General features: G+C 33.7%; 1 protein-coding gene across 1 annotated transcript in view; it reads right to left on the bottom strand.

Annotated features, from left to right (window-relative positions):
• LOC129226208 (cysteine--tRNA ligase, cytoplasmic-like) overlaps positions 1 to 25,029 on the bottom strand; it is a 68,081-nt gene that overhangs the window by 30,873 nt on the left and 12,179 nt on the right. Inside the window, exons 6-10 of the mRNA XM_054860808.1 lie at positions 7,663 to 7,788; positions 7,290 to 7,439; positions 5,495 to 5,583; positions 3,232 to 3,353; positions 674 to 786 (exon numbers count right to left, since the gene is read on the bottom strand). Coding sequence (XP_054716783.1) covers positions 674 to 786; positions 3,232 to 3,353; positions 5,495 to 5,583; positions 7,290 to 7,439; positions 7,663 to 7,788 — 600 coding nt within the window. The remainder of the gene's footprint in view (positions 1 to 673; positions 787 to 3,231; positions 3,354 to 5,494; positions 5,584 to 7,289; positions 7,440 to 7,662; positions 7,789 to 25,029) is intronic.

Below are 25,029 nucleotides of genomic sequence, written 5' to 3'. Positions count from 1 at the left end.
CAGGCAAACTAAATGACTCTTTCCATTTCCTACTATGGGCAAAGCTGTGCGGGTACCGCAAGTATATTATAAAGAAATTTAAAACTGTTTTCCTTCCTTTGTACTATTCTATAGGCCAAGTTCAAGAGTAACCAGTCAAAATGACAATTACTACAGTTTGAACAAGTGCAAACAGAATTTTTACCTGGTAATTGTTACTTGATTAATTAATTTTCCAAATGAAAAGAAGAAAAAAGTTTGAATAAATGGCTTGAGAAATCAGAAATAAAACATGCAACATGAAAGTTATTTAAATAAGAGTAGGAATATAATAATTTGATAAAAAGTCAGTTGAGGCAGTGAGAAGCAAAAGGATGTAAATTCCAAATTAAAAAGTTGGAGATAACCAGTACAAATGATACATGAACCTCTGCTCAGTTTTGGGTCAAGCGATAGTATTAGTAGCCCTAGTAAGTGCTGCTGTATAGCATGATTTAGAGAAAAAAAAAATCAATGAAAGCCTACCTAGGACTGCAACTTTAAATGCATTTTACTCAAACCTTGAAAAAGTCCACTTACATCCTTTTGTTTCTCTTTGGCTCAATTCTTGTAATAATAACAATGAAAAAATTAAACAAAAAAGAAAGAGGCACTTGAAAACTTTTTGATGAAAAAGTGGTAAAATATTTCTTACATTTCCCCAAGGAGAATTCCAAGATGGTTCACCAGGTTTTGAAGATTTCCAGAGTGCAAAATCACTAGAGCTCTTTTTTTCACTAAGTTTTTCATTGGATATGCTTAGGTCACCTGCAGAGTTAAACAAAAACACTAAAGCATGAATTGAATATAAATAGACAAATATATATGATCATTTTAAAAACTGCCCATCAAAAATATATATATTAGTCATTTTTCTGGCAAAAATACCAACCCTAGTCACAAACAAATTGCATGGGGAACTAACTATATGTTAGAAACTATACATAGTTATATCATGCATATTCTAAAAAAATTCCAATAAAACAGAAATTTAACTAAGAGAAAAATATCCAATACTAAGCAATCAATAAGTTAAAATACATGATTATTTTAAAAACTGCCCATCAAAAAAATAAATAAAGGGGGTCTGGGGAAAATTTTTCCAGATTGTATTTTGAAAACCAGTTTAAACAATCTATGGTGATGTTAAAGGTGGACGAGATTCAGGAATCATCCTCCAAGAATTTTTCAAAATTTAAACACCAAGTACGTAACTGTGACAAATAAAAGAAGGTCCAAAGGCTCTCCCTCAGAAATTTTTAAAAAATTGTAGTTTGAGTTATGCATTTTTGGACGATCTATAGTGACGTTAAGGAAGGAGAGAATCGGGGGCTAGCCCTAGAATTTTTTTGAAATTGTAGCCTCAAAAACGCAATTGTAGGCTTTCTTTATTAAAAGTTAGTGCATCTTTGGCTTCTTGAAGTTAATGCTCCAGAAAATGTAATCTAAGCCAACGTTTGATGACTGGGGGAAGAGTATTCAAGGGGCTCGTGGGCAGTAATGTTTCGTAAATGAAACACTGAAAACAAGATTAAAGACGTTTTTTGATGATGTTGGTAAGAAAAGGGGGGGGGGGCATTCTCCCAAAAAAATTTTGATGTTGTAGAAAACGCAGTTTTAGAAGATTTTTGGTTTTGTTAGTGGGAGGAGAGGTTCGGAGTCCTCACCTGGCAAATTTTCGAAAGTGGAATTCCATTAACGCAATTGTGGGTGATATTCAATAATATTATAGGGGGAGTGGGTTTGGAGGATCTCCCTCTAGTAGAGTCTCCCTATCTAGTAGATATTTTATTTAATTTTACTAAGGACGAATCTATTTAGGTGGGTAGTACATGTGTTCCAGTTCAGTTCCACCAAAAGTGCTTCCTTATCCTCCTCTGTAACACAAAAAAATGCCTGTGTAAAGGGTCGCTTGCTACTCGCCACCCCATTTTACTGACTTCTTTTGTAAAATATGCAGCTGTTTTTTAAAAATAAATGAATCTATTAGTCAATTTCAATTGCCAGCAAAATAAACGACAAAGCGTTAAATCCCACTTACACAGTTTTTTTCGCACATGTTAAGATAAATTTTCTTAGCTTACTTTTGCATTACTTTCTTTTTTTCTATTTTTCCAGTTTCATATTTTTAATACTTAATACAAAGAGTACCTTCCAGAATTTCTTAGAATAAGCCTTTTTTCCTGCTGGAAGCACCACTCGAATTTTACTGCCCGGCTGAAGTTGCCACCCGAGGCAAGAACCCCGGCTTGCCTCCTCGTAGATCCCGCTCTCATTTTATGCACATAGAAAGATGTTTTATTATCCAAAGGCCCCACCCGGCAAATAGTTTATTTGCTGCGCTACAGCTATTGTATGATAAAATAGTACAGTAAAACCTTGTATATTGGACTAACTGGGACTGAATGCAATCCAGAGGATCGAAAATGCAGGTAATATAAATAATCGGTAAAGCAAGTTCTTAAAATTCATTATGATAAAAAAAGGTGTTTTGTAACAAAATTACATAAAGTTGTTTATAAGACATAAAAAAGAAAGAAAAATTAATTTGAATTTCGAACTCTTGAATTCAAATTGTGTTTTTCGCAATCACGAGTGTGTGTGTGTATGTAGGCATGTGTGTTTATGTGTGTGGGGGGTATGTGTGTTTGTGTGTAGAGGGGTATGTGTGTGTAGGCACGTGTGTTTGTGTCTGTGTGAAGGTATGAGTATGTGGGTAGTTGTGTGTATGAGTGTTTGTGTGTGGTGGGGAATATGCATGTGTGTATAGGCATATGTGTTTGTGTCCGTGTGCAGACATGAGTGTGATGAGTGTGTGTAGGTGTCTGTATGTATATGTAGGTGTATGTATGTGTGTGTGTGTATGTATGTGTTTGAGTGTGTGTATCTGTTTGTGTATGTGCGTGTAGGTGTATGTGTGTGGGTGTATGTGTGTGTAGGTGTATGTGTGTGTAGGTGTATGTGTGTGTGTGTAGGTGTATAGCACATCAAAACAGTCAAATGAAAGCAATAAGCAATCGTGATTGCTCAAAAAAAAGATTCTTCACATCATTTCTTACAAAAGAACTTGGCCCACTATCTCCTGCTTCTAACACATCAAGAGTTTGAATGAAACACGATCATGCATTACATTCATAGATTACAATAAAAAGTGAGTGTTTAGCATAGTTTTAGTTATGTACTTGCTATCTTAATTTAAAAGGACTTACTTACCTTCACCTTCGTGAAGCTTTTTTAAATCACCAAAAGCTTCAGGAACTAATTTTGCGTAGAAATGACCGGGCATCTGATCAAATTTTATAGTATCAAAATATACTGAGCCATTTGATTCATACCTGTAAATAAATAACATTTGAAAATTATACAGGGTTCATACACTTTTTGGATGAAAAAATTCCATGACTTTTCCAAGACTTTTTCATGACTGAATAAAAAAATTTCATGACCTTATTTGTCTTCAACATATAACTTTAAGTAAATCAGTGAATGGAATATAATAATGCTTAAATGTCGAATATATTTTTTTTATAAAAACAGGCAGAGTGATAATGAATAGGACAAAGGTTGCATGAGTCATTACTAAGTTCCAATAAATTTGCTTCAAAAGTTGCCTTTTAGTGTCAACAATGCATTAAATCATACACATAACTTGACAGTATTTTGGTTCTTCGAACAAAAGTCACATTCTTTAATAAATTCATGTTTCTTAACCAGATATTTGAAAAAAAAAAAAAAACATTCAGTAGTGATTAAGCCTTTTGACTCAAATGTATTTCCTAACTTATTTGCTGATTTCAAATGCATATAAATTAATGGGTTAAGAAAGTCCAAAACATAGCATTTGATTCCCAACATTCAACATAGCAGTGGCTTGCATGGATTAGTTTTGCAGGTCGCAGGTTGGGCACTACTATTTTAGAGTATTGGAATTCCCCTACTTCTGTATTCTATCGCCTGACTAAAGATCTTTATTTTCTAAAACCTTCAGCAAATTAAGATAAACTCGGATAAATTTAATAATAAAGTTTTTACGAGTGACAGAAACGAACTCTAAAGCAATTGAATTGCGTTTTTTGAGTGGGCGTGGTAAAATAAGGAACGTGCAAGTTCCATACTACAGAAAATAAAATATAAGAAATGTTGGAAATAATGGCAAATTCAAAATTAGTGATGTACAAGTAGTAAAATCATTTTGCAAAAAAAGATGAGCGACTGTTACAGAAATGGATGCAATGAGATTCCAAAACTCAGATTTGTTTTTGGGATCGTTCAATTTACCAGTTTTAATAGCTTTTATGTGAGATTCTGTTAAATCACTCAAGATTTCTAATGCTCCTTTAGCTACTGCTATTTTCTCTTTGTCCAGGACATTTTTTCATGACTTCAAACAAATTTCCATGACTTTGAATGAAAATCTCAATTTTCCATGACTTTCCAGGATTTCTATAACCCGTTCGAACCCTGATTATAAATGCTTAAAAGCATATAATTAACTCTATTGAAACACAAGTATCTAGGCCTAGAAAATTTCCCAAGACGGGTGCCCACTGTAAAGGCCAAAAATTGTCAGCTCTGATACTGACCAGGAAATCATACTTTTAGTGCAATAATGAAAAATATTTGTAGCAATAGAAAAAGCACAGAAAAATGTGTTTTTTGATGCATAAACCAAAGACCCTGGTCACCCCTCTATCAAAATATAAGGTCTTTTAATTCTGCGGCATTTTAAAGAAAGTCGCCCAATTAAGCTAGAAATGAACACTTAAAAGTCACTCTAGCTGCATTAACATTCAATGATATTGACATTTTGATCACCCTTTCTAAAGCCTTCCATTTCTTGTTGAATTAGTGACTTTCTCTAAAATGTCACTCAACTTTAAGACATATATTGATAATGGGGGCATGAGGGCAAATGATTTATTTGTTAAAAAACATTTTTTGCTATATGCTTTCCATTGCTACTTATGGCTTAAAAAATTCATACACTTTCTTATGGTTCCTTCATCGGAAATATAACTAAAGGCATTCAGAATTGGATTTGTTTTTTAATTAAAGCAAACATTCTTAGACATACATCCATAGAAAGCCATACATACACTTGATTAGATAACTAACGCATATTAAACAGAAGAAAATAACTTAATGTCAACAATTCAAGTAGTTTAGATAGCCTAAGCAAAAATATCAAAAAATACCTTTTAACATTATGAGGTGGAATTTTCTCAATTTAATTTTAAAGCAGCGACTGAGCCAAATTACATGAAACTTGATAAACAAGTTTAATTTACTGATTAGATCAATGATAAATAGAAAGAGAAAAATTAAATTTGTTTCAAATTTGAAACTTTTGAAAATGTAAGATAAAATAAAGAAGCATTTAGTAAAACTTTAAAAATATTGAACAATACCAATAAAATTAAATTATTTAAACATTTGGTTACATAACCTAGACATACAAAAAGCATCAGATACTTACGCTAAACCATTTTGTATTATTTTTTGAACATATAATATAATTTCTTGAATGTATTCACTCACACGAGTTACTGCATCTGGCTGTAAAACCTGGAAGGAAAAAAATCCAAATGAAGAAAAAAAAAAAAAAACACTAAAAACAATTTGAGTTTTAAATTGACCTTAGCTTCATCAGTATAAAAATACAATTACACAAAATTTAGACAATTAACTTATAGCTTCTTATTCCTATTAACAGAAAACAGCAAAAAACAAAAAACAATTGGGTTAAAATTTAAATTTCTGAATTATAATTTCTTGCACCTGATGCTCTTGGAAGCAAAATCTAAGACATCGTGTAGACGAGTAGATGTTCGAACCTCCAATATGGTGCTCGACGATATTGAATATGAAGACAAAAACCTTTAGTGCATGATTTCTGAAAGTTTTTAAAATGAATCTGGCCAACTTCTTGCACTGAGGTTTTCAATTGTTAGAGGAAATAAAATAGAAAGTATCTTTTACAACATGAGAAAAAATGTTTAAATAAAAATATTTTCCGAAAATTTATAATTACATAATTAAATTGATTTCTACTTGTGATGCAATTTAACAGACATAAGTTGATAAAAAAAAAAAGGGTAATTTATGCAAAAAAAAAAAAAAAAGGAGTGCTGACAATGTTTTTACTCTTAACATTTTCCCTAATCCATTTAAAAATTTCCCCAAAATTTTACAATATGCAACAGGCTTCAGATAAAAATTCTGTTTCACTTATAGGGATAAATAATTTCAAAATATACATTTTACATCTTTAAAAACTTACAGACTCAACTTGCAGCTTGTCTAGTCCTAGGAATTTAAAAAGTAAATTAAGTAAATACATGTAAGTTTTAATCTAAGCTTTAGATCTAATATTTATTAATGAATGTAAATTATTAGCTGAAAAATATTTCACGGAAATATAAAGAATAGAGATGTATTTAAAAAGTGCATTCGAAAGACACATGCAAAACAAATATGAAAAAAAAAAAAGAAAATTTTAACAGCAAAAATTTTTGAGCCTACAATATTAAATAATTAAATTAACTGATATGACTGCCAAAATTGTCAGACAGCCTAGAATGAATGAAAGAAATTTTTGAATTTGAGTAACTCCTGACAATTCTCAATGTTTGTGTAATTTTGTATGAGCATTAAAATTTTCTGATTTATGTAATTATTTGCTAATATAAGCGTCCTTCATATAATTTAATTTGTAAAATCTTGAAAAAAACCAAGATGAGCACTAATGAAAATTCATACTAATTTCTATAAGTGGTTCAAACTCAAATGCAGCTAAATTGGAATTTTTGAGTGGACACACAAAATGAGGATCACAGAAGATTGCAACTACAAAGGGTAAAATATAATAAATGTTGAAAACTAGTAAATATAAAATTAGTAATGTCCAAATGATAGAATTACATCGAAAACAGAAGCCGAGAAGTTTAGTATAAGCGGATGCAATCAAATTTTGAAATGGGTAAAATTTGGACGAAAAAGTAAAAAGCAATCCATAATGCGTTAATTTCACATGCAATCCTTTAAAGTTGGTAAGTATGAAACAAATCGTTTTACTGTTGGGAACATTTTACAATTGCAAAGAACTGATTGTTTAAATTGAATCTCCAATTTTTCCCAGGCGGTACAAATTTCCCTCGATCCTACATCACCCGATCAGACATGTTCTACACTTGAAAAAAGTTTATACTTTTAAAAATATGCATTTTTAGTCATGAAATGAGACCAATCTATAAAAACTTGCATAAACTTACATTCAACGCATCCATATCTTCATAGAAAGCTTCTTCCCACCTAGCTGGTAAATCATAAAATATTGAATTGTCTTTGACATCTTTTCCTTTAAGTTCGTCCAACCATTCACTCAAAACATCTTTACTTCCACTCAAAAGATTTGCAATAACCTAGTTAGTATAAGTAGTTACAATAAAACTGTTTACGAGTCAAGATTATTATCAGACACATGAACACCTTTTTACAATTAACAAGAAATTAATTACTTGCATTTCATATTCTCCTAACACAATTTTTAATTAAACCTTTTCAAATTCATTTTCTTCAAAGAGCTTTTTAAAAAAAATTGTACATACAAAGGAACACAAACAAAGTAAACAAAATATTGAATACCTCTGAATTGTTAACATCGCCATGCTTAGAATTGTCTACTGCTTCTTTAGTCTTTTTAATCATATTTTCAAGCATTTTCTTTTTGTCAGCATCCTCAACTGTTGGAATTACATTGTCTTCAAAGTGCTAAAAATAGAGTGCATATCAAATTAAGCTTTAGATATTTAGTTTATTTTTTGGAGCTAAAATTTAATGTTTTAAGTGGGGTAGAGAAAAAGTAGGAACGTCGTTTTAACATTAGTCTTCTGCTATATGTCGAAAGAAAGGGGTGCCATAGTATTTGATGTAGTAAAAGAAAACTAGAAGAGGTCATGCAAAAGGAACATTCTAAAAACATTAATTTGTCCCATGGGTGCAAGTATGGTGATGTGTTCAAGACGGAAAATATTTTCAGCCCCCCCCTCCCCCGCCCGCATGCGGGCTTAAGGAAAAATTTGTGTATAAATGTTGTAGATTTTAATAATGCCAGTTTTGGAATCTGTATTTGATTTAAAATTTAATCCTTTAAATTGCAATATTTAAGCGTTTTGGCATCATAATTCCAAAAAACCTAATATCCGGCAATAAGGGGGGGGGGGTCTGGGGGCTCTCCCCCAGACATTTTTCCAAATTTGAGTCCAAAAAACGCTATGGTAGGCCATTTTGATAAAGTTCAGGGAAAGGAGGGGTTCAGGGACTCTTATATCAATTATTTCAAACTGATAGTCCGAAAATCACAATATTGGGCAACCTTCAAAAAATATTAGGGAAAGAGGGGGGGGAGGCGCTCTGGGCTCTCCCCGAAATTGTAGCTTTAAAAACAAAATTGTACTCCATCTTTCATAACGTTTGTACTCCCTTTTGAATGCACTATTGAAGGGATGCAGTTCAGGAACCCTCCTTCGGCAATATTTCGAAATTGAAGTTCAAAAAACGCAATTTTAGACGATGTTGGATAATGTTAGGGGTAAAAGCGTTCACAGCTCCACACCATTAGTTTTTTATCGATCGTAAACATTTTTATTGTAGCAATAAAATCGCTTAGGACATAAGATTTTCACTTTTGCAACATAAATCAGTTCTGATCGGAAAGTCTACCCAAGGTAGCGCCAACAAAGCACAAAAGAAGGAAAGGTGTGGGAAGGGTATGGGCGACTAATGATAATGAACTGGCACCATTCCCCCCACAGTCTTCATTTGAAAAAGAATTCTTTTATAAGATAGCAGGTGGTGAAATTAGCAATAAAAAAAAGCTTCAGTGAAGCAGATATATTTTTTGAACAAGGTACCCTTTCCAATATTCATTAATTAAAAAAAAAAAGTAATAGGGGAACTGAATCCTAACCCCAGGCAGGGTCCCCGAATCGCATCCCTCTTAAAGTACTCAAATATAGCCTAAAGTGGCGCTTTAAATATTTCAGCATCAAAATATTTTCGCTCTGAGTTCACTACAAATGTCCTAAATTTCAATTTTTAAGGCTTCAGTTCCTTTTTTTTTTTGTAGGAATAGTACCCCCTTTACCTATAAACATGACTTATGACCACCTAAAAAGTTTTAATACTTAGATTTCGGAAACTTTTTGAAAGAATCTTCCAACACCCTTCCCCTTAAGTCATCCAAACATAGCCCAAAACAAAGCTCTAAAAATTTCAGAAATGGAAATATTTCGGGCTGGGGTGCCGAATACCCCCCCCCTTCCATTGTGTTTACTAAACGCAGTGTAAGTTTTTGTTTAAGATTCATTTTTCTATTGAGAAAGCAACTCCCCTCCACACATTGCCATAGACAACCCAAAGTTTTAAGATCTCAATTTCGAAAATGTTTCGAGAAAGGCCCCTGAATTCCCTAACTCTTAACTCACTCAAAAATAGCCAAAATAACATTTCAATACTTCAGCACGGAGAAATTTTCGGGAAGAGAGACCCCCCCCCCCCCCCGAACTCCTTCCCCTAAGTTCACTAAATTTGACTTCAATTTGCGGTTTCCACTTTTCATCACCGAAGATTTAAGAATTTAAATTATAAATTCATTGAGATAAAGACTTCCAATTCCCTCTTCTTCAGTCTTCCTAAGATTACCTAAAACTGAGTTTCGAATACTTCAGCTTTGAATAGGAACCCCGAACCCAAAGACGGTCTAAAGTTGCGCTTTTAAGACTCCAGTTTCGGAATTTCGCCCAAAGAGAGCCCCCTCCCTCCCTCTTGACATTGCCAAAGACAGCCTAAAAGTTATAAGACTCCAATTACAAACACTTTCCGGGAGAGGGTCCCAAATGCCCTTTCACTTAAATCATTTAAGTATAGCCTCAAATAGTTTTAATACATCAGCTACAAAACATTTTCATGTTAGAACACCAAAACCTTATATCATAAATTCACCAAAGATTGCCTAAATTAGTGTTTTTAAGACTCCAGTTTGATTTTTTTTTTTTTTAACTTCCCCCTCCCCACTTTTACATTATTAAAGAGAGCCTAAAACTTTTTGACTTTTAAATTTTTAAGAGTTTTGCAGAGGAGAAATATCAAACCACTCCGAGCTTCAAAAATGGTTTTCAATTCATTTTCGATATTTTATGCTGGAGTCCTTGAGTACCCCCTCCCCCCCTCCTCTCAGATTGTCCAAAATATAAACGTTTTAAGACCTCAGTATCGTGGGTCAATTTGCGGACTTACCCTCTTTGCAAGAGCAGCGTTTTTTTCACAAACTCGTGCTGCTTTTATTTTTCTCCTTTCCTTTCTCTCCCCCTCCCCATATTTCTATTCTAGCGAGTATTAGATTCAATGACATTGGAATTTAGTGATTCCTCAAGTCTTTGTCAAAAATGCAGGAACGGTTGCCCATCGGTGTTTCCAACCAGCTTGAAATTTTTCCTCGATTATTTCCAAAATTCCCAATTTCATTAAAGTATAAAAAATCCCTGAGTTTCCGTTTTACCTGGTATGCGGATGCCCTTTGCTGTGGCGAAAACATTTCATCTAGTCAGCAATTACTCTCATTCGGTGGTTCAGATTCAACTCTTAAGACATTTTAAGAGCGTACATAGCTTTCATAAATGCGTGTAAAGTTTGCAAAAAAAAAAAACACGCGCAAATGAAAAAAAAATGAAAAGATGATCGAAAATAGCATAAGAAAAGGCTAAGTTTTCAATTAGAGCCGATTATTTCGAAAAATCAGGAAGAATAGCGAGCAACTCCTCGGTCTGCAATGCAGTGAGTTTGAAATAACACAGCTATACCTAAAAGAAGACAAACGGCGCGAGTCGAAAAGTCACTCCTCCAAAAGCACGTTGCAAACAAAACAAGCCCATGGCGGAAAACCGAGAAAATGTCGATGTAAATTTGTGGTTATGAACGGTCCAGTAATATATTAAAGCATATTTTTCAAACACTCAAATTTTCTTTTTTAAGTAAAAACTCAAAGAAAGTCAGCGAATTTATTTCCGTCCCGACCTCCGTCTCGGAAATTTTGTCCAAGACGGAAATCCGTCCTGAGACGGAAGGTCTTGCACCCATGATTTGTCCTCAAAGCTAATTTTATAGCAAGAGAAAAAGTAGTTTTTGAATATTGATTTTTTTTTCTGACAAATTAATTTTTTTGTGATCAAGGATTGCGGTACGATTTGGAAAAATGTTTTGATTTAGAATAAATACGGCTGAAAGTCTCTCTGTCCGGAGGATGTCTGGATCTCTGTGATGCGCATATCGCCTAGACCGTTCGGCCGATTTTCATGAAATTTGTCAAAGTTAGTGTGTAGCATGGGGTTGTGCACCTCGAAACAATTTTTCAAAAATTCAATTTTATTCTTTTTCTATTCCAATATTAAGAACAAAAATATCATAAGATGGACGAGTAAATTACGAAATTATCATAACATGGAATCGAAAATTCACCATACATTATTTGTAAATATACAGGCTAACCAAAAGACCTTTTAATTTTTCTATTACGAGTAGAGCCGTGCGGGTACCACTAGTTGGCTATAAAATCAAATGAATAAAAACTGAGGTTATAAATGAAGCTTAAGGATAAAAGAACATTTAACATAAGACTCCACTTGTCTTCTGTCCATTTTTGACTCTTATCTATTCATATGCTCACACATTCTGCACGGGGGAAAAAAAGAGTTCTCTGCTGCCTTAAGACACATGTAAGCAATTACTTGCAAATTTTGTACTTTTAAAATTAATCTTGTAAAGTGTGCCTCAGGTGTTGTAGAAATATTTGAAATTTTTAACTATTTTAATTGAATTACTTAAAAATTAGCTACTTTACTTCATTTCTTTTGTTAGCTACTTTTACAGGGTTATATATAAATCAGAAATAAAAAATATGTATCAGTGCACAGCCAAAGGACATTTTCCTTTACTTTTTAATTTGTATTGAAATTTTTACATTACTAACAGTTTTAAGAATATGAAATAAAAAAGTACATCATTGCCTTATATTAATGATGTATTAATATGTTGGTTATTAAGGTGGTTCAAAAATATATGCAAAAAAAAAGTTTCTCCTAGATAACAGAACACCTCAATAATTTTAGACTTGTGGATAGTGATATACTGGAAGAATTTTAGCTTCCTATTCAACTGAAAGGGGTGCTCAATCTCCTCCTCAAACTTCATAGGTATGGGGAGGGGGTTGACAAAATACATTGAACATAAAATACAATGCTGCACATTATCATAAGCACTAGTAATATGCATATACATTGCAATAAAATAATTATTTACCAAAAAAGAGCTGGGGAAATGTTTTTTTTTTTTTTTTGAGCTATCCTATTGGTTATTTTTAATGATAAATGAGTAACATTGATATGGTTATAGTTTAAAATATTTTATGATCATACTTTAAAAAATAAATATTGGATATATATCATGCAATGATGTGCGGTCCACCCAAGCAAATCAAGCAGAGCTTGGGATTTCCAAAAATAACTTTTGTTTCTCATTTGTATTCTTGTAATTGACGGGAAGCATGAAAAAAACTTTTTATCTTGACTTTCACTGAAAATAAGTTAAAAAAAACATTTTGTATTGGCTCACAGGGCAATTTCCCGGAGCAAGTATCCTCAGGCGAAGGAAAAAGAAAACCGCACTGCAAAAAGTTGAGCCCATGGACAAGAACGATTAAAAGGTGTTGCTGCCCTGGCTCTTATCCAATGATAAGAGCCAGTTGTTGGCACTTCTTCACATTTGAAACCAAGCAAGCAGTTTCAAGCATAGGGAGATGCAAAATATTGACAAATGCACGAATGGTGTTCGCAGAAATTTTTTTCAAACTGCTAACGTTAATAAAAATATTTTTTTAAAGGGAATTTAAAAAAAAAAAAATTGAATTTTGACATCTTGAATTCAAATTATGTTTTTCGCAATCACGAGTGAGTGTGTGTATGTAGGCGTGTGTGTTTATGTGTGTGTTTGTGCAGGTATGAGTATGTGAATAGTTGTGTGTATGAGTTTGTGTGGGGGGGCGGGGAATGTGTGTGTGTAGGCATATGTGTTTGTGGGTAGTTGTGTGTGTATGTGTAGGGTGTCTGTATGTATGCATTTGTGTGTATGTGTGTGCGTGGGTATGTAGTTGTGTATGTGTGTGCGTGTGTGTGTAGTTGTGTATCAGGGGTGATTGTGACTCCATGAAAAAATACCTGAACTTTTTTTCCCCCAAGAAGAAAAAGTGTTTTGATGGGCATATATCTACACATTACGTGTATGTACACATCATATTATGTATATAAATAATTTAGATACATAATTATTTGTTGAGGCTAAAACTCAAAGTTTTAATTGGACTTAATACGTCTACGTGCATGGTGGGAATTAAATTCTTTTAATTTTTCTCATTTCTTAAAATTTTTCAAAGAATGTTTTATTTTCCTCCTTTGTATCTTAATCCTTAAGCATTAATTACATTCATTTACTAATGGGTTATTCCATGTCAAATCAACTAATCACTCAAAATGACCATCTCAGATTTTCATGAAGCTTTCAGGGATTATACTGTTTGAGTCTAAATTCAGATCTACTTTTAAAAAATTTATATCATAATTTTGAAATAAAATGTTGCCAAATTAGAAATTGCTTAGTTAAAAATAAAATTAAAAAATAATTTTAAAAAAATTTAAAATAAAAATAATTTTAAAAAGTAAGAGATTGATTTAAAAAATATGATTTTAAAAAAGTAAAAGAAAATAATCTAAAAAAATGTCTAATAAAAAAACATATATATATATATATATATATATATACAAAAAAAGTGTCATTGCATTATTTGCTATAACTGCTGATCCCATCATGTCCCCACTCTGAATTTTTTAGGATGTATTTATTAAAACATATTAAAAAACATATATTTTTTTCAAAATTTTTAAAAAACACTAACTTTAAAAAAACTTAAATTTTAAATTTTAAAATTTAAAAAAATATTAAAAATTCAAGAGAAATTGCATGTCAAATTAAAGTTTATGCAATTCTCTTTAAAATGAGATGTTAACCAACTGTATTGACCCCATAGAACTAAAATTGTAGCATTTTTAAGCGCAACAGATGAGTAAAAAAACGTGAGTTTTTACACGTTTAAAAAATTAACAACTCATTAACCAAAAAGGATAGATTTTTTTAAAAAGTAGATCTGAATTTAGAATGTCAAACAGTATAATCCCTGAAATTTTCATGAAAATCTGAGATGGTAAATTTGAATTTTTTTTTTTTTTTTTTTTTGTTGATTTGACATGGAATGACCCTAATACACTAAAGCCTAATACACCAGCATTTTTTAATGATTCCCGTTTCTTTTATAAGTATTTGTAGAAGAATGTTGCATTGCAATGATGCCTTCACACCATCATTAGCATATGTAAAGGACTTGTTGCAAGAAACACAAAACCAAAATCCAGCCCTATCAGTTTTTTTACCCTATATTTCCATCTTTTCATTGTAGGAATCCACTCTGTTTAACCATTCCTATTAAACTTGTTCTTCTTTCCTGCATCGATAGAGCCAATATCTTCAGATTTATCCAGATACCTCATTTTTTAAATGAGAACATGCAAAGTTCAAATGAATAAATTTATCAAGCAAAATAAAGTGACGAAATGAAAAGTTAAGAGTTAACTAGTAAACTTTAATTAAACTAATTTATATTTACGAGAAGCATATTAATAACGATAAAGTATAATTAGAATTAGTTCAATAACAACAGAACGAACGCAGATAAAGATCATAAACCAGAATATAAAATAAAGAAAATATTTGCATATAGTCCAGTCAATAGATACATTTTACCTTGCATAAAATGGGGTCAAAGATTTTATTTTTTTAATTTGTACATATTGGTGCCGACATGGAAAAACCAAGTTATCCAACACGAAAGACCCCGGGAGAACTTTTGGGGGCCGAAAAACCACAAAAATTTATGACTTTTTTTGTTTTTTCCAAAATATCTCCGAAATGGTTCAACTTAGAAAAAAGTTTTAAATATAAAGTTTAAAGAACATAAAATTTCCTACAACTTTTGTATTTACAACTTTTTTGTAGCACAAATAACAAGCTTGCTATAGCTCTTTGAAAATAGGCAGTTTTCCTCCACTCCGAAAAAAAAAAGCTTTCACACCGAAAGCAAGGCGTCATAATTATTAGAACTTGAAGAGAAACTTTAGTTTCAGAGAGTTTATCGACAGTTAGAGTAGTTTGAGTTTCTTGCTCCCCCCCCCCCCCCCCGCTGGACACAGAGTAGCATTTCTGGCTGACAGATTAGTTCCCACTAGACTCCAAAAACAAACGATGTATTATGAAACTGAAATACATATATACACATTCATTTAAAGCACATACGACGATGCAATAATAAAAAAGAAAGAAAAACCTTCCCCACTGCTCACGAAGTAACTTTTCTGATCTGACAAAAGTAGTCTTCATCAGACTCCAATAATAGATGATAAATTGCTATTTATAACTGGATTGCACAATATATACCTTCATTTGAGGGATGTAATTCGTACATTCTAGTCTAATTATTGCAAACAAAGATGCGATTTTTAAATATTAATGTGAAGGAATGAATATTAGGCAGCTAATAAGCAAACAATCAACACAGTCATGCATCCTATGCTCTGATACAATAATAATAATAAACCCTCCCCCACCGCTCACGAACTAATATTTCTAGTCTGACAGAGGTAGTCTTCAGTCAGACTCCAATAACATATGATTTATATTGCAGTTTGTAATTGAATTACATAATCTTCTCATTCATTTAAAGCACATAATTCGTACCATCTATTCTATTACAAGTGAAAATGCAATATTCGAAAATATGAATGTGAATGAATAAATATTAGGGTGATAATAAGCAAACAATAGACATAATAATGCATAAATAAAGGTACAATAGTAATACGTAATGAACACTTTGAAAAAAATCTGCAGGAACCGACTTTTTGAGGCATGAAAAACTCAAAAGAATTACCTTTCAAAATGAAAATCCAACTGTAGAAGCTTAATACAGATTAATTACAGACAGAATAATACAGATCTAAATTACAGAGAGATTCATTCGACTTTAAAGCAAATAGAGAAAGGACAACAAAATACGCTGTTTATCTTCTTCGAAGCCGTTTTGAAGGTCCAGGTTCTCCTGGTTCAGAATCTGTAGGGGGTAGAAAGAAGCTGTGGTCCTTTAATTGTTCATCTCCTTGTTGCGGTAATTCCAAAAGCTCCTGGAACAAATCATCTTCTTCAGCAGTCTCATCCAAAGATTAAATTTCTGCAACATTTTCACAATTTGTGCCACTGCAGTGTTTGCACGTGCTGGAGCATTTTAAACCTGCCTTGTGACAAGAACAGTCTCTAGTACAATTTTTCTTGCAGGTTTAAGGTACAATCTTCAAAAGATTCTGAATAACTGAATCTCTTTTCGTGTCAACATGCATTAGACCTTGCGTTCTGCATTCCCAACCCCACTTCTCTGGATCAATTATGTTGCCCAACTTTGAATTTGGTGGTAGAACCGATATGAGTGATAGCGTGAAGCATCCCCCCCCTCTCCGCACGTTGGAGGTAGCCCTGCAAGATTTATCTTAGCCCTGTACTAGTTTTATAAAAAGATTAAATTGCAAAGTATTCAAAGATAGGTTCAAATACTTTACGTCACCCAGTGGCGTAGCTAGACCCGACTTTCGGGGGGGGTTACTTCTTTTATATATATATATATATATATATATATATATATATATATATATATATATATATATATATATATATATATATATATATATATACACTGGTGTCCAAAAGTTAAGCATAATTCATAAAACGCGAGAAAAATCTGTAAATTTTCGTAAAATTATATAAAGTTACTTATGGAGATTCATTGGTTGAAGAAGAAACAATATGTTTATGCAAAATAGTATAGTCGATGGTGTCATGCGCGAATTAGGTGCGCGTTTCGGAATGTGGATAAAACAGCTCGCACGCTTTATAGAGTTCAGGCGCGTTTCATGCAATTGCTGTACCAAGAAACATTGGATCTGGTGAAACAGAACTAATAATGTCACAAAGACGCCAATTGGACATGTTTGCGAAAGTAAGAAACGTTGGAATGCTAGAATCTGGACGATCACAAACTGAAGTGTCTCGTATTCTTAACGTGCCTCAGTGTGTAATCTCGAGACTGTGGTAGATGTTTTCAAATATGGGAGATGTTACCCGCCGACCAGTTCCAGGTCGACCAAGAGTCACAACCGCAAGCCAAGATCGTTTTCTGGCAATTTCTGCACGACGTCATAGGGACAGCTGTGCCAGAGAACTGGGTTTGGCGCTCAGTGCCGTCACAGGAATAACAATTTCGAGGCAAACTGTTTAGAGGAGACTCAATCATGTCGGTCTGTATGCCAGAAGACCAGCAGTTTGCATTCCTCTCACATCAGCACATAAACGCGCTCGTTTAAACTGGAGCTTGCAACATCGGCATTGGAGTCTGGGACAGTTGGCTAATGTGATGTTCAGTGATCAGTCCCGCTTTACTCTACAGGAGGATTCTCGTCAGGTAACAATCTGGAGAGAAAAGGGGACTCGTTTCCAACCGCAAAACATAAGAGAAAGACATCACTTTGCGTCAGCAGGAGTAATGGTGTGGGCGGGCATTATGTTGGATGGCCGCACCGACATTCATATTTTTGAAACAGGCTCAGTCACTGGTCAAAGATACAGAGACGAGGTTCTTGAGCCTTATGTTTGCTTGTTTCGAGGTGCTGTTGGTCCTGAGTTCATATTCATGGACGATAATGCGCCATGTCACCGAACAGCTGTGGTCGATGACTTCCTCGAATCAGAAAATATCCAGCGAATGACGTGGCCTGCGAACTCCCCTGATCTGAACCCTATCGAGCATTTCTGGGATATGCTCGGGAGACAACTTGCAGCCCGTTTGCCCCCGCCAAGTTCCGCTCCGGAGCTAAAAAGAGCTCTCCAGCATGCTTGGACCTGTTTAAGCCCACAACACATCCACTACCTCATAGAAAGTATGAGTAATCGTTGTGCAGCGTGCCTGGCAGTCAGAGGTGGTCATACACACTATTGAACTTCAGCATCATCTTTTAAAGAAAAATTTTTGTGCAAAGAGTAATTTCCTCATATGCCTAATTTTCATTTAAACTATTTTTTGGGATGATAAAAGTAAATATTACGGTTTTTTTTGAGTAGTTTCCTTATTTCGTAACCATGTTGCACTCGCATATCACGTTTCCCCCTATTTCGATGTATATTTCTCACATTACTCACATAAATAACAATTATGCTTAACTTTTGGACACCAGTGTATATATATATATATATATATATATATATATATATATATATATATATATATATAATCGCTTGGAATTTTTTCCTTTTCTTTTTTTTTCTTTCTCTTCTCTCTTCTTTTTCTCTTTTTTTTTTTTGAGACTAACTTTTCGGGGGGGGGGGGGGTTTGTCCCCAAAACCCCCCCCTTAGCTACGCCCCTGACGTCACCTGTGTATAATATTTGTAAAATGTTTTCTCCAGCTGCGGCTGAGGCTTCATGATGACAGATTGGGTCTCTAAATACTTCAATAGCTTCCTTAATTTCAGGAGTTTTTTTCTTTTTTAACTATTTTGTACAACTTAATTTTGCCTTGGCCAAAGATTGCCGAAGTCGTATCACACCCACTAAACGCATGGATCAAAAGAATATTGCTGGGGTCAAACTTAAAAGATTTAGTGGAAAAAAAAAAAAAACAAATCACAAGTATTCCCTCTTCCAGGTTTTAAAAAGAACAAGTTGCTGAAAGGCTGTCCTAAAGCTGTCATCAGCACCAACAGATCTACATCCTCTCGCCCACTATAACAAACTTTTCAATTTCTTTTGCCTTTGAAAGAGCAGTAAGTAAGTCGGCATCATCTTGAGTCTGCCTGACTTCAATGCCACACTCTTCGAAATATGTCTCAAGAAGTTGAATAAGACTATTCTTGTTGTTATAATTTGCCAGAAATCTTTCTTGAGGAATTTAGTTAACATGTTAGGTTCAACCATTACTTCAAGGGAAGATATTGATTGCTCATTGATATAGCATTTGTGACAGGCAGTGTGAATTGTCACTTCTTTTAAGAACTTCAAAAAACGCTCATGTTCTTCATTTTGCCGTTTTGCGCTGCATCTTTGAAGATTTTCTATTCCCTTCTCCTTTACAATCTTTATTTCGCATTCACGCAAACTGATTTCGCAAATAATAATAATAATAAAACACCTTGGTCAGGCGTATTCATTTCTAGGGGAAAAAAATTGTAATACAGAATACACAAATTGATAAAACATACTCTGGCCCAAACGCTGAAGTGACCAACATGAGTAGCTATTGAGTTGATTCATCTCATTTGGAGAAAAAAAGGGGGGATGGAATGGGGGTGTTTTGTTTAAGTTAAAGGGAACGGAGGCATTTACCCTCAGCTGTGAAAGACAAATGATTTCCAAGGTCAGACTGCTGGCGTTTCTCCTTTTTTCCTCCGTTATCCGATGCGCTTTCACGCACTTTGCTGAGGGAGTTCAGAAAAAGTGTGACTTTCAAGAAGCTGTAACTCGCTTGCTTTTCATGCTACAAAAATGTTGTAATGACAAAAGTTGAAGGAAATTTAATCCTCTTTAACATTTGCATTGGAAGTTTTTTTGTAATTTTAACCATTTTTGAGATATTTTGAAAATACCACAAAAAGTCACAATTTTTGGGGGGTTTTCGGCCCCCAAAACTTCTCCCGAGGTCTTTCGTGTTGGATAACTTGGTTTTTTCATATTGGCACTAGTATACACAAATTTAAAAAATAAAATCTTTGACCCCATTTTTTGTAAGGCAAGCCCGTTTTTTTCTACCTATTGACTGGACTAATACGATCAATTTCTCCAACTGCCATGAAGAACTAAGACAGGAGTCGAAGCTCTAATCACTTTTCTCTTCCTACCTTCCCCCAGTTTACAACACATGACCGTAAGATAAATAAATACCTTTGTGCTGAACAGTAATGTAAGACGAACAACGTTAGAAGAAGCACAAATTTGCAAATTACAGCAGACACGTGTTTCGGCGTTACAGGGAACGCCTTTTTCATTGCAAAAAATAATGAGCTTCTGAATGAAAAGACATCCCTGTAACGCCGAAACACGTGTCTGCTGTAATTTGCAAATTTGTGCTTCTTCTAACGTTGTTCGTCTTACATTACATGACCGTAGCTTACGCTTTATATTTATATCAAATGTCTTCAATTTGGATTTTTTCGTTTCATTAAACATTGCCCTAAAATTTAACTAAAGTGGGTTTTTCTGAAAATATAGAAGTTCCGGTATTTTTGAAGATGAAGATACCGGAATTCAAGATGAAAATACCAGAAATCCGGTAAAATACCGGAACACAATCACCCCTGGTGTAAGTATGCCCGTGTGTGTAGCATATGGATGCAACCTGGAGACGGTTTTAGCTATAGGAGCAGCATCGTGAGGAGCCAGTCGAGGGTGATGCAGCAGAGGGTGCTGGCGGGAAAATAAAATGATAGCACATCAAAACAGTCAAGTGAAAAAATCCCAGTTTATTTCGGTTAAAGTCTTTTCCAAAAGCCTTTTAAAGTACATGTGTGAAAATAATGATGGTTTTGGCAGTTTTCTTCAGTTAGTGAAAAATAAGCACAGGCTATGTTATTGTAAAAAAAAAATTAAATGATTTAAAGCATTTTTTTTTTTTTTTTGGCTTCTTTCATATTTGAATATAAATTTAATTCTTTATTCAAGGGTGAGTTAGGCAAAATAATTATTTGCAGAAAATTTTCCAGTTAGGTTTTGTGTTCGCAGAAAGCTTTCCATTTTATCTAAGTCTGGGGAGATTGTACGGTTGACAGATTGGACTTTTTTTTAAAATCTTCTGGATTGAAAAAAATTGTCCGTCCTCTTGGTTTTTTTTTGGATTTCGACAACACAAAAGCGGCTGGCTCTCTAATCTTGGACTGATTTCGATTGAATGTGAACTGTTAAACGCGTTTTTTGATTCTGTAATGAATATTTTGCTGCTAATGAACGAAGAATATAATTCATTTATAAAAGAACTGTTAAATTAAATGCAGTATTCGCTTCTAAAAACTCTAAACTTGGTGGTATTTTAGTAGTATACGCTGCATATTTTTGACCCCAGTTCCAGTCATTATTTGTTTCCTTAAAGTTTTGCTAATATACATTTCTAATGTATTTTTGTAATTAATCAGTGTTATGTATTATATATTTGTTTTTGCTACATAAAAAATGTTCTATTCAACATTGCAGTTACTAGAATTAACATGCTTAAACACGTATATACAGTAGAGTCTCGAAAACCTGAGGTAATTGGGGCTCATGCCACCTCGGATTACTGAAAACTCGGATTATCCGGAAAATTCTTCCCGATTAATTTTTTACTTTTCCGATGACATGAGGAGTAGCCCCTTTTAGTTCCTTATACAAAGGAAGAGAGTATTGTTGTCGTGAAAAATTATCACTGAAATTTCAACATAAATTTTGTTTTTAACTACCTCTAAACGAATTTGGGCTTTTTTCTACGAAGTTTGTAAGTACGTATTTACCCGAGCAAATTTGTAGGCAACCAAACATATATTTTGAATGGAACCGAATCGTTGCCTGAATCCATTTCATTGAGTTTTGTCATAATGTTTGTATCGGTGTGCTTGTGAGCATACGTATCTTGCATCCCACCAGGGGCGGCATTTTAGCGTTTCATTTGGGGGGTCGAGTTTCTTTAATATGTATTACCACAGTGCGGTCCCAAACACACATTAGCTAACAGGAAGTGGTCAAAAAATCGGTTTAATATGAATAAAAATTAGTGTTTAGAAACAAATAAAATTTTGATTCACTTTCTAATAAGTTATCGTACAAAACATCTCGATACTAAAGTTTTTATACCTTTTGGAAAAGTTTTAGTGCACGATTTCGGAATAGCAGGGAATCCTGTTACTAATCTGTTAGTGCCCACTGCCGTGCTGTTTTGCCACTATAGCCAAATAGATTTCTTTTTTCTTTTTTTTTTTGTCCATTGTTCTTCGAAAATAAGTTTTTAATCTCTTGAGACAAAAAAAATCTTTCTCTACTAGCTGAGCTAATTCAAATAGTTAAAAAACAATTAAAGTAACAAAGTTATGTATGCTTTTTATACCTTGCTCTTCAAAATCACCCAGACAGCTTCAAAAATTGTGAGGAGCTTAATTTTTCATCATTGAATAATCTAGTCTCCTGAGCGCTCTCAGCTTCAATGAGACGTCATCTGCCTCCAGCTCTGCTATTCACTATTCCAGACTGATGAGTCCATTACAAGGACAAACTGCAGTCTCTGGTTGTGATAACCAGTTTTTAGGTATATTGCTTGTAATTTTTCCTGCCTCATGCTAAAATTTTTACTTATAATTGAAACATTTTATTTTTCGTTTTCAAAATCCAATCCAGATAATATAGAGCCAACCATACAGAAAAATAATTATCATCAAATCTTGTGTTAATTTCATTCGAAACTGAATCTATTACTTCATACAAAATATTAAAAATCAATGTTTGACTTCACATCATCATGTGGATTTTTTTTTTTTTTCTTTTTTTTTTTTTTTTTTTTTTTGCGCCTTTTTAAAAGTGGCTCGGAGGAAGAATTTTTTCGAAAAGTTTCACGATTGATTGAAATATACATCTATGTAAAATCCATTTTCAGTTTTAATTGTAGATTGAACTGTGGTTTGAATAGTCTAAAAATTAAGCGTAGTGGATTCAAGATGTTTTGATAGAGTAAAGCATTTCTCAAAAACTTTCTTCAATACAAACAAATTGAATAAAAATTCAAATGAAGTCATACATGAAAAAGAGCATGAGGTTTTTCAATATTGAAAGAATGGTTATGCAATCATTCTTCCAGTCGTCAAATCACTGCTTTGAAGTTATAAAGAAATCTTTTTATGGTTTTAACTCTTGAAGACCATCTTCTGTCACTTCGAGATTGCATAATTATAGAGCCCAATAAAAGGTATTTGCTGATATATTTTTTTTTCAATAATCACATACATTTTTAAGTAGTTTCTATGAAAGCATATAATGCATTGAGCAGCTGAAACGTGTTTCTAGCAGAAGAAAGCGATGAACACTCATTAAATAAATATACACTTAAAAAATGAGCGTAAATGTGAATGTAAAATATCAAGGAATTTTCTTGCGAAAACCTTGCAGCCACACCACTTTGCACGAGCCTCTCATATTGGACACACCATACTGGGCACAGAAGTATGAAATATTTAGCCTATGTAAGGAAATGTCTTCTTTAGTTAAAATTAATCATGGTTCTCGATCGGTTTTCTGTGTTCTGAAAAGGCTGGAATATACTTCATGAATTTCTAAGTCAGCATACAAATAACGATAAACACTTTTTCCAGTCTGAAAATGTGTCGAGTTTCATCAAATAGTTAGAACCAGCGAGATTTTTTTTTAAATGAACATTTATTTCCGATTCACATAAATTGAATTCACCCATATTCTATCATTCTGCTCAAAAAATTTGGGGGTGCGACCGCCCCCTCTTGACCCCCCTATTTGCCGCCCCTGCATCCCACAAAAACGGTTAGTTGTAGAAAGGTTTCTGTTTTGTCTTTCGTATACATTACTCGTGAGACGTCAAGTTTTAAACCTTCCTTTTAGACTATTATCAGGTATTCTAATATTCGAAAAGGCATGTTTACATGTTCTTTGGGACAAATCAATGTTATTTTCACGCATCAAGTTATAAATACAATACAAATACAAATGTGACGACCAGCAACAGGCTCTGGGCCCAGCTAGGCTGGTCCTAGTCAATTAATTAGTCCCCAATGAAGATCAATGGCCCTCTTAAAGCTATCCACTCCCTTGCTCATTACCGCCTCTTCCGGTAAGCTATTCCAAGTGCCCACGACCCTGCTAAAGTAGTAGTTTTTCATTTCCAAGTTAGCCTGAGATTTAAATAGCTTAAAACAATGATCCCTTGTCCTGCTTTCCCTGCAAAAATTTAATCCATTTACATCTTTCATTTTGATAAATTTAAATAACTGAATCATGTCCCCTCTGACTCTCCTTTGCTCCAGGCTATACATGTTAAGCCTATTAAGTCTGGTATCATAATCTAAATCTGAGAGCCCCCTTACTAATTTAGTTACCCTTCTTTGAACCCTTTCCAATACAAAAATATCTTTCTTCAGATAACGCGACCAAAACTGAACAGCATACTCCAAATGAGGTCTTACTAAACTCCTATATAAAGGCAGAAGAACTTTCTTAGATTTGTTTGAAATAGATCTATTGATGAACCCAAACATTTTGTTGGCTTTGTTACTAGCAATACTGCACTGTTGACTAAACTTGAAGTCCTGATTTATAAAGACACCCAGATCCATAACATTTTCTGCCTGATTTATGACTGAACCCTGTAAACGATATCTCATACGCTTATTTCCATGACCTAAGTGTAGCACTTGACATTTCCCTACATTAACTGCCATACCCCATTTATCTGCCCACTTAGTAATATGATCTAAATCCTCTTGCAGCTGTTTTACTTGTTCTTCATTTTCGACAATCCCCATAACTTTTACATCGTCAGCAAAACAATTCATGCTTCCAGAAATATTTTCATTGATGTCATTCATAAATATAATAAACAAAAGAGGCCCTAAAACTGATCCCTGAGGAACCCCACTTAAAACATCACTCCAATTAGAATGATTTCCTCTCACAGCTACTCTTTGCTTCCTACCAGTAAGCCAATTTCTAACCCAAAGTAAAGTTTTTCCTCCTATTCCAATGTCAGCTAACTTGCTGAGAAGAGCAACATGCG

Source organism: Uloborus diversus, chromosome 7 (genome assembly GCF_026930045.1).
Source record: "Uloborus diversus isolate 005 chromosome 7, Udiv.v.3.1, whole genome shotgun sequence".
Classification (NCBI taxonomy): Eukaryota; Metazoa; Arthropoda; class Arachnida; order Araneae; family Uloboridae; genus Uloborus; species Uloborus diversus.
This window is presented reverse-complemented; position numbering and strand designations above follow the sequence as displayed.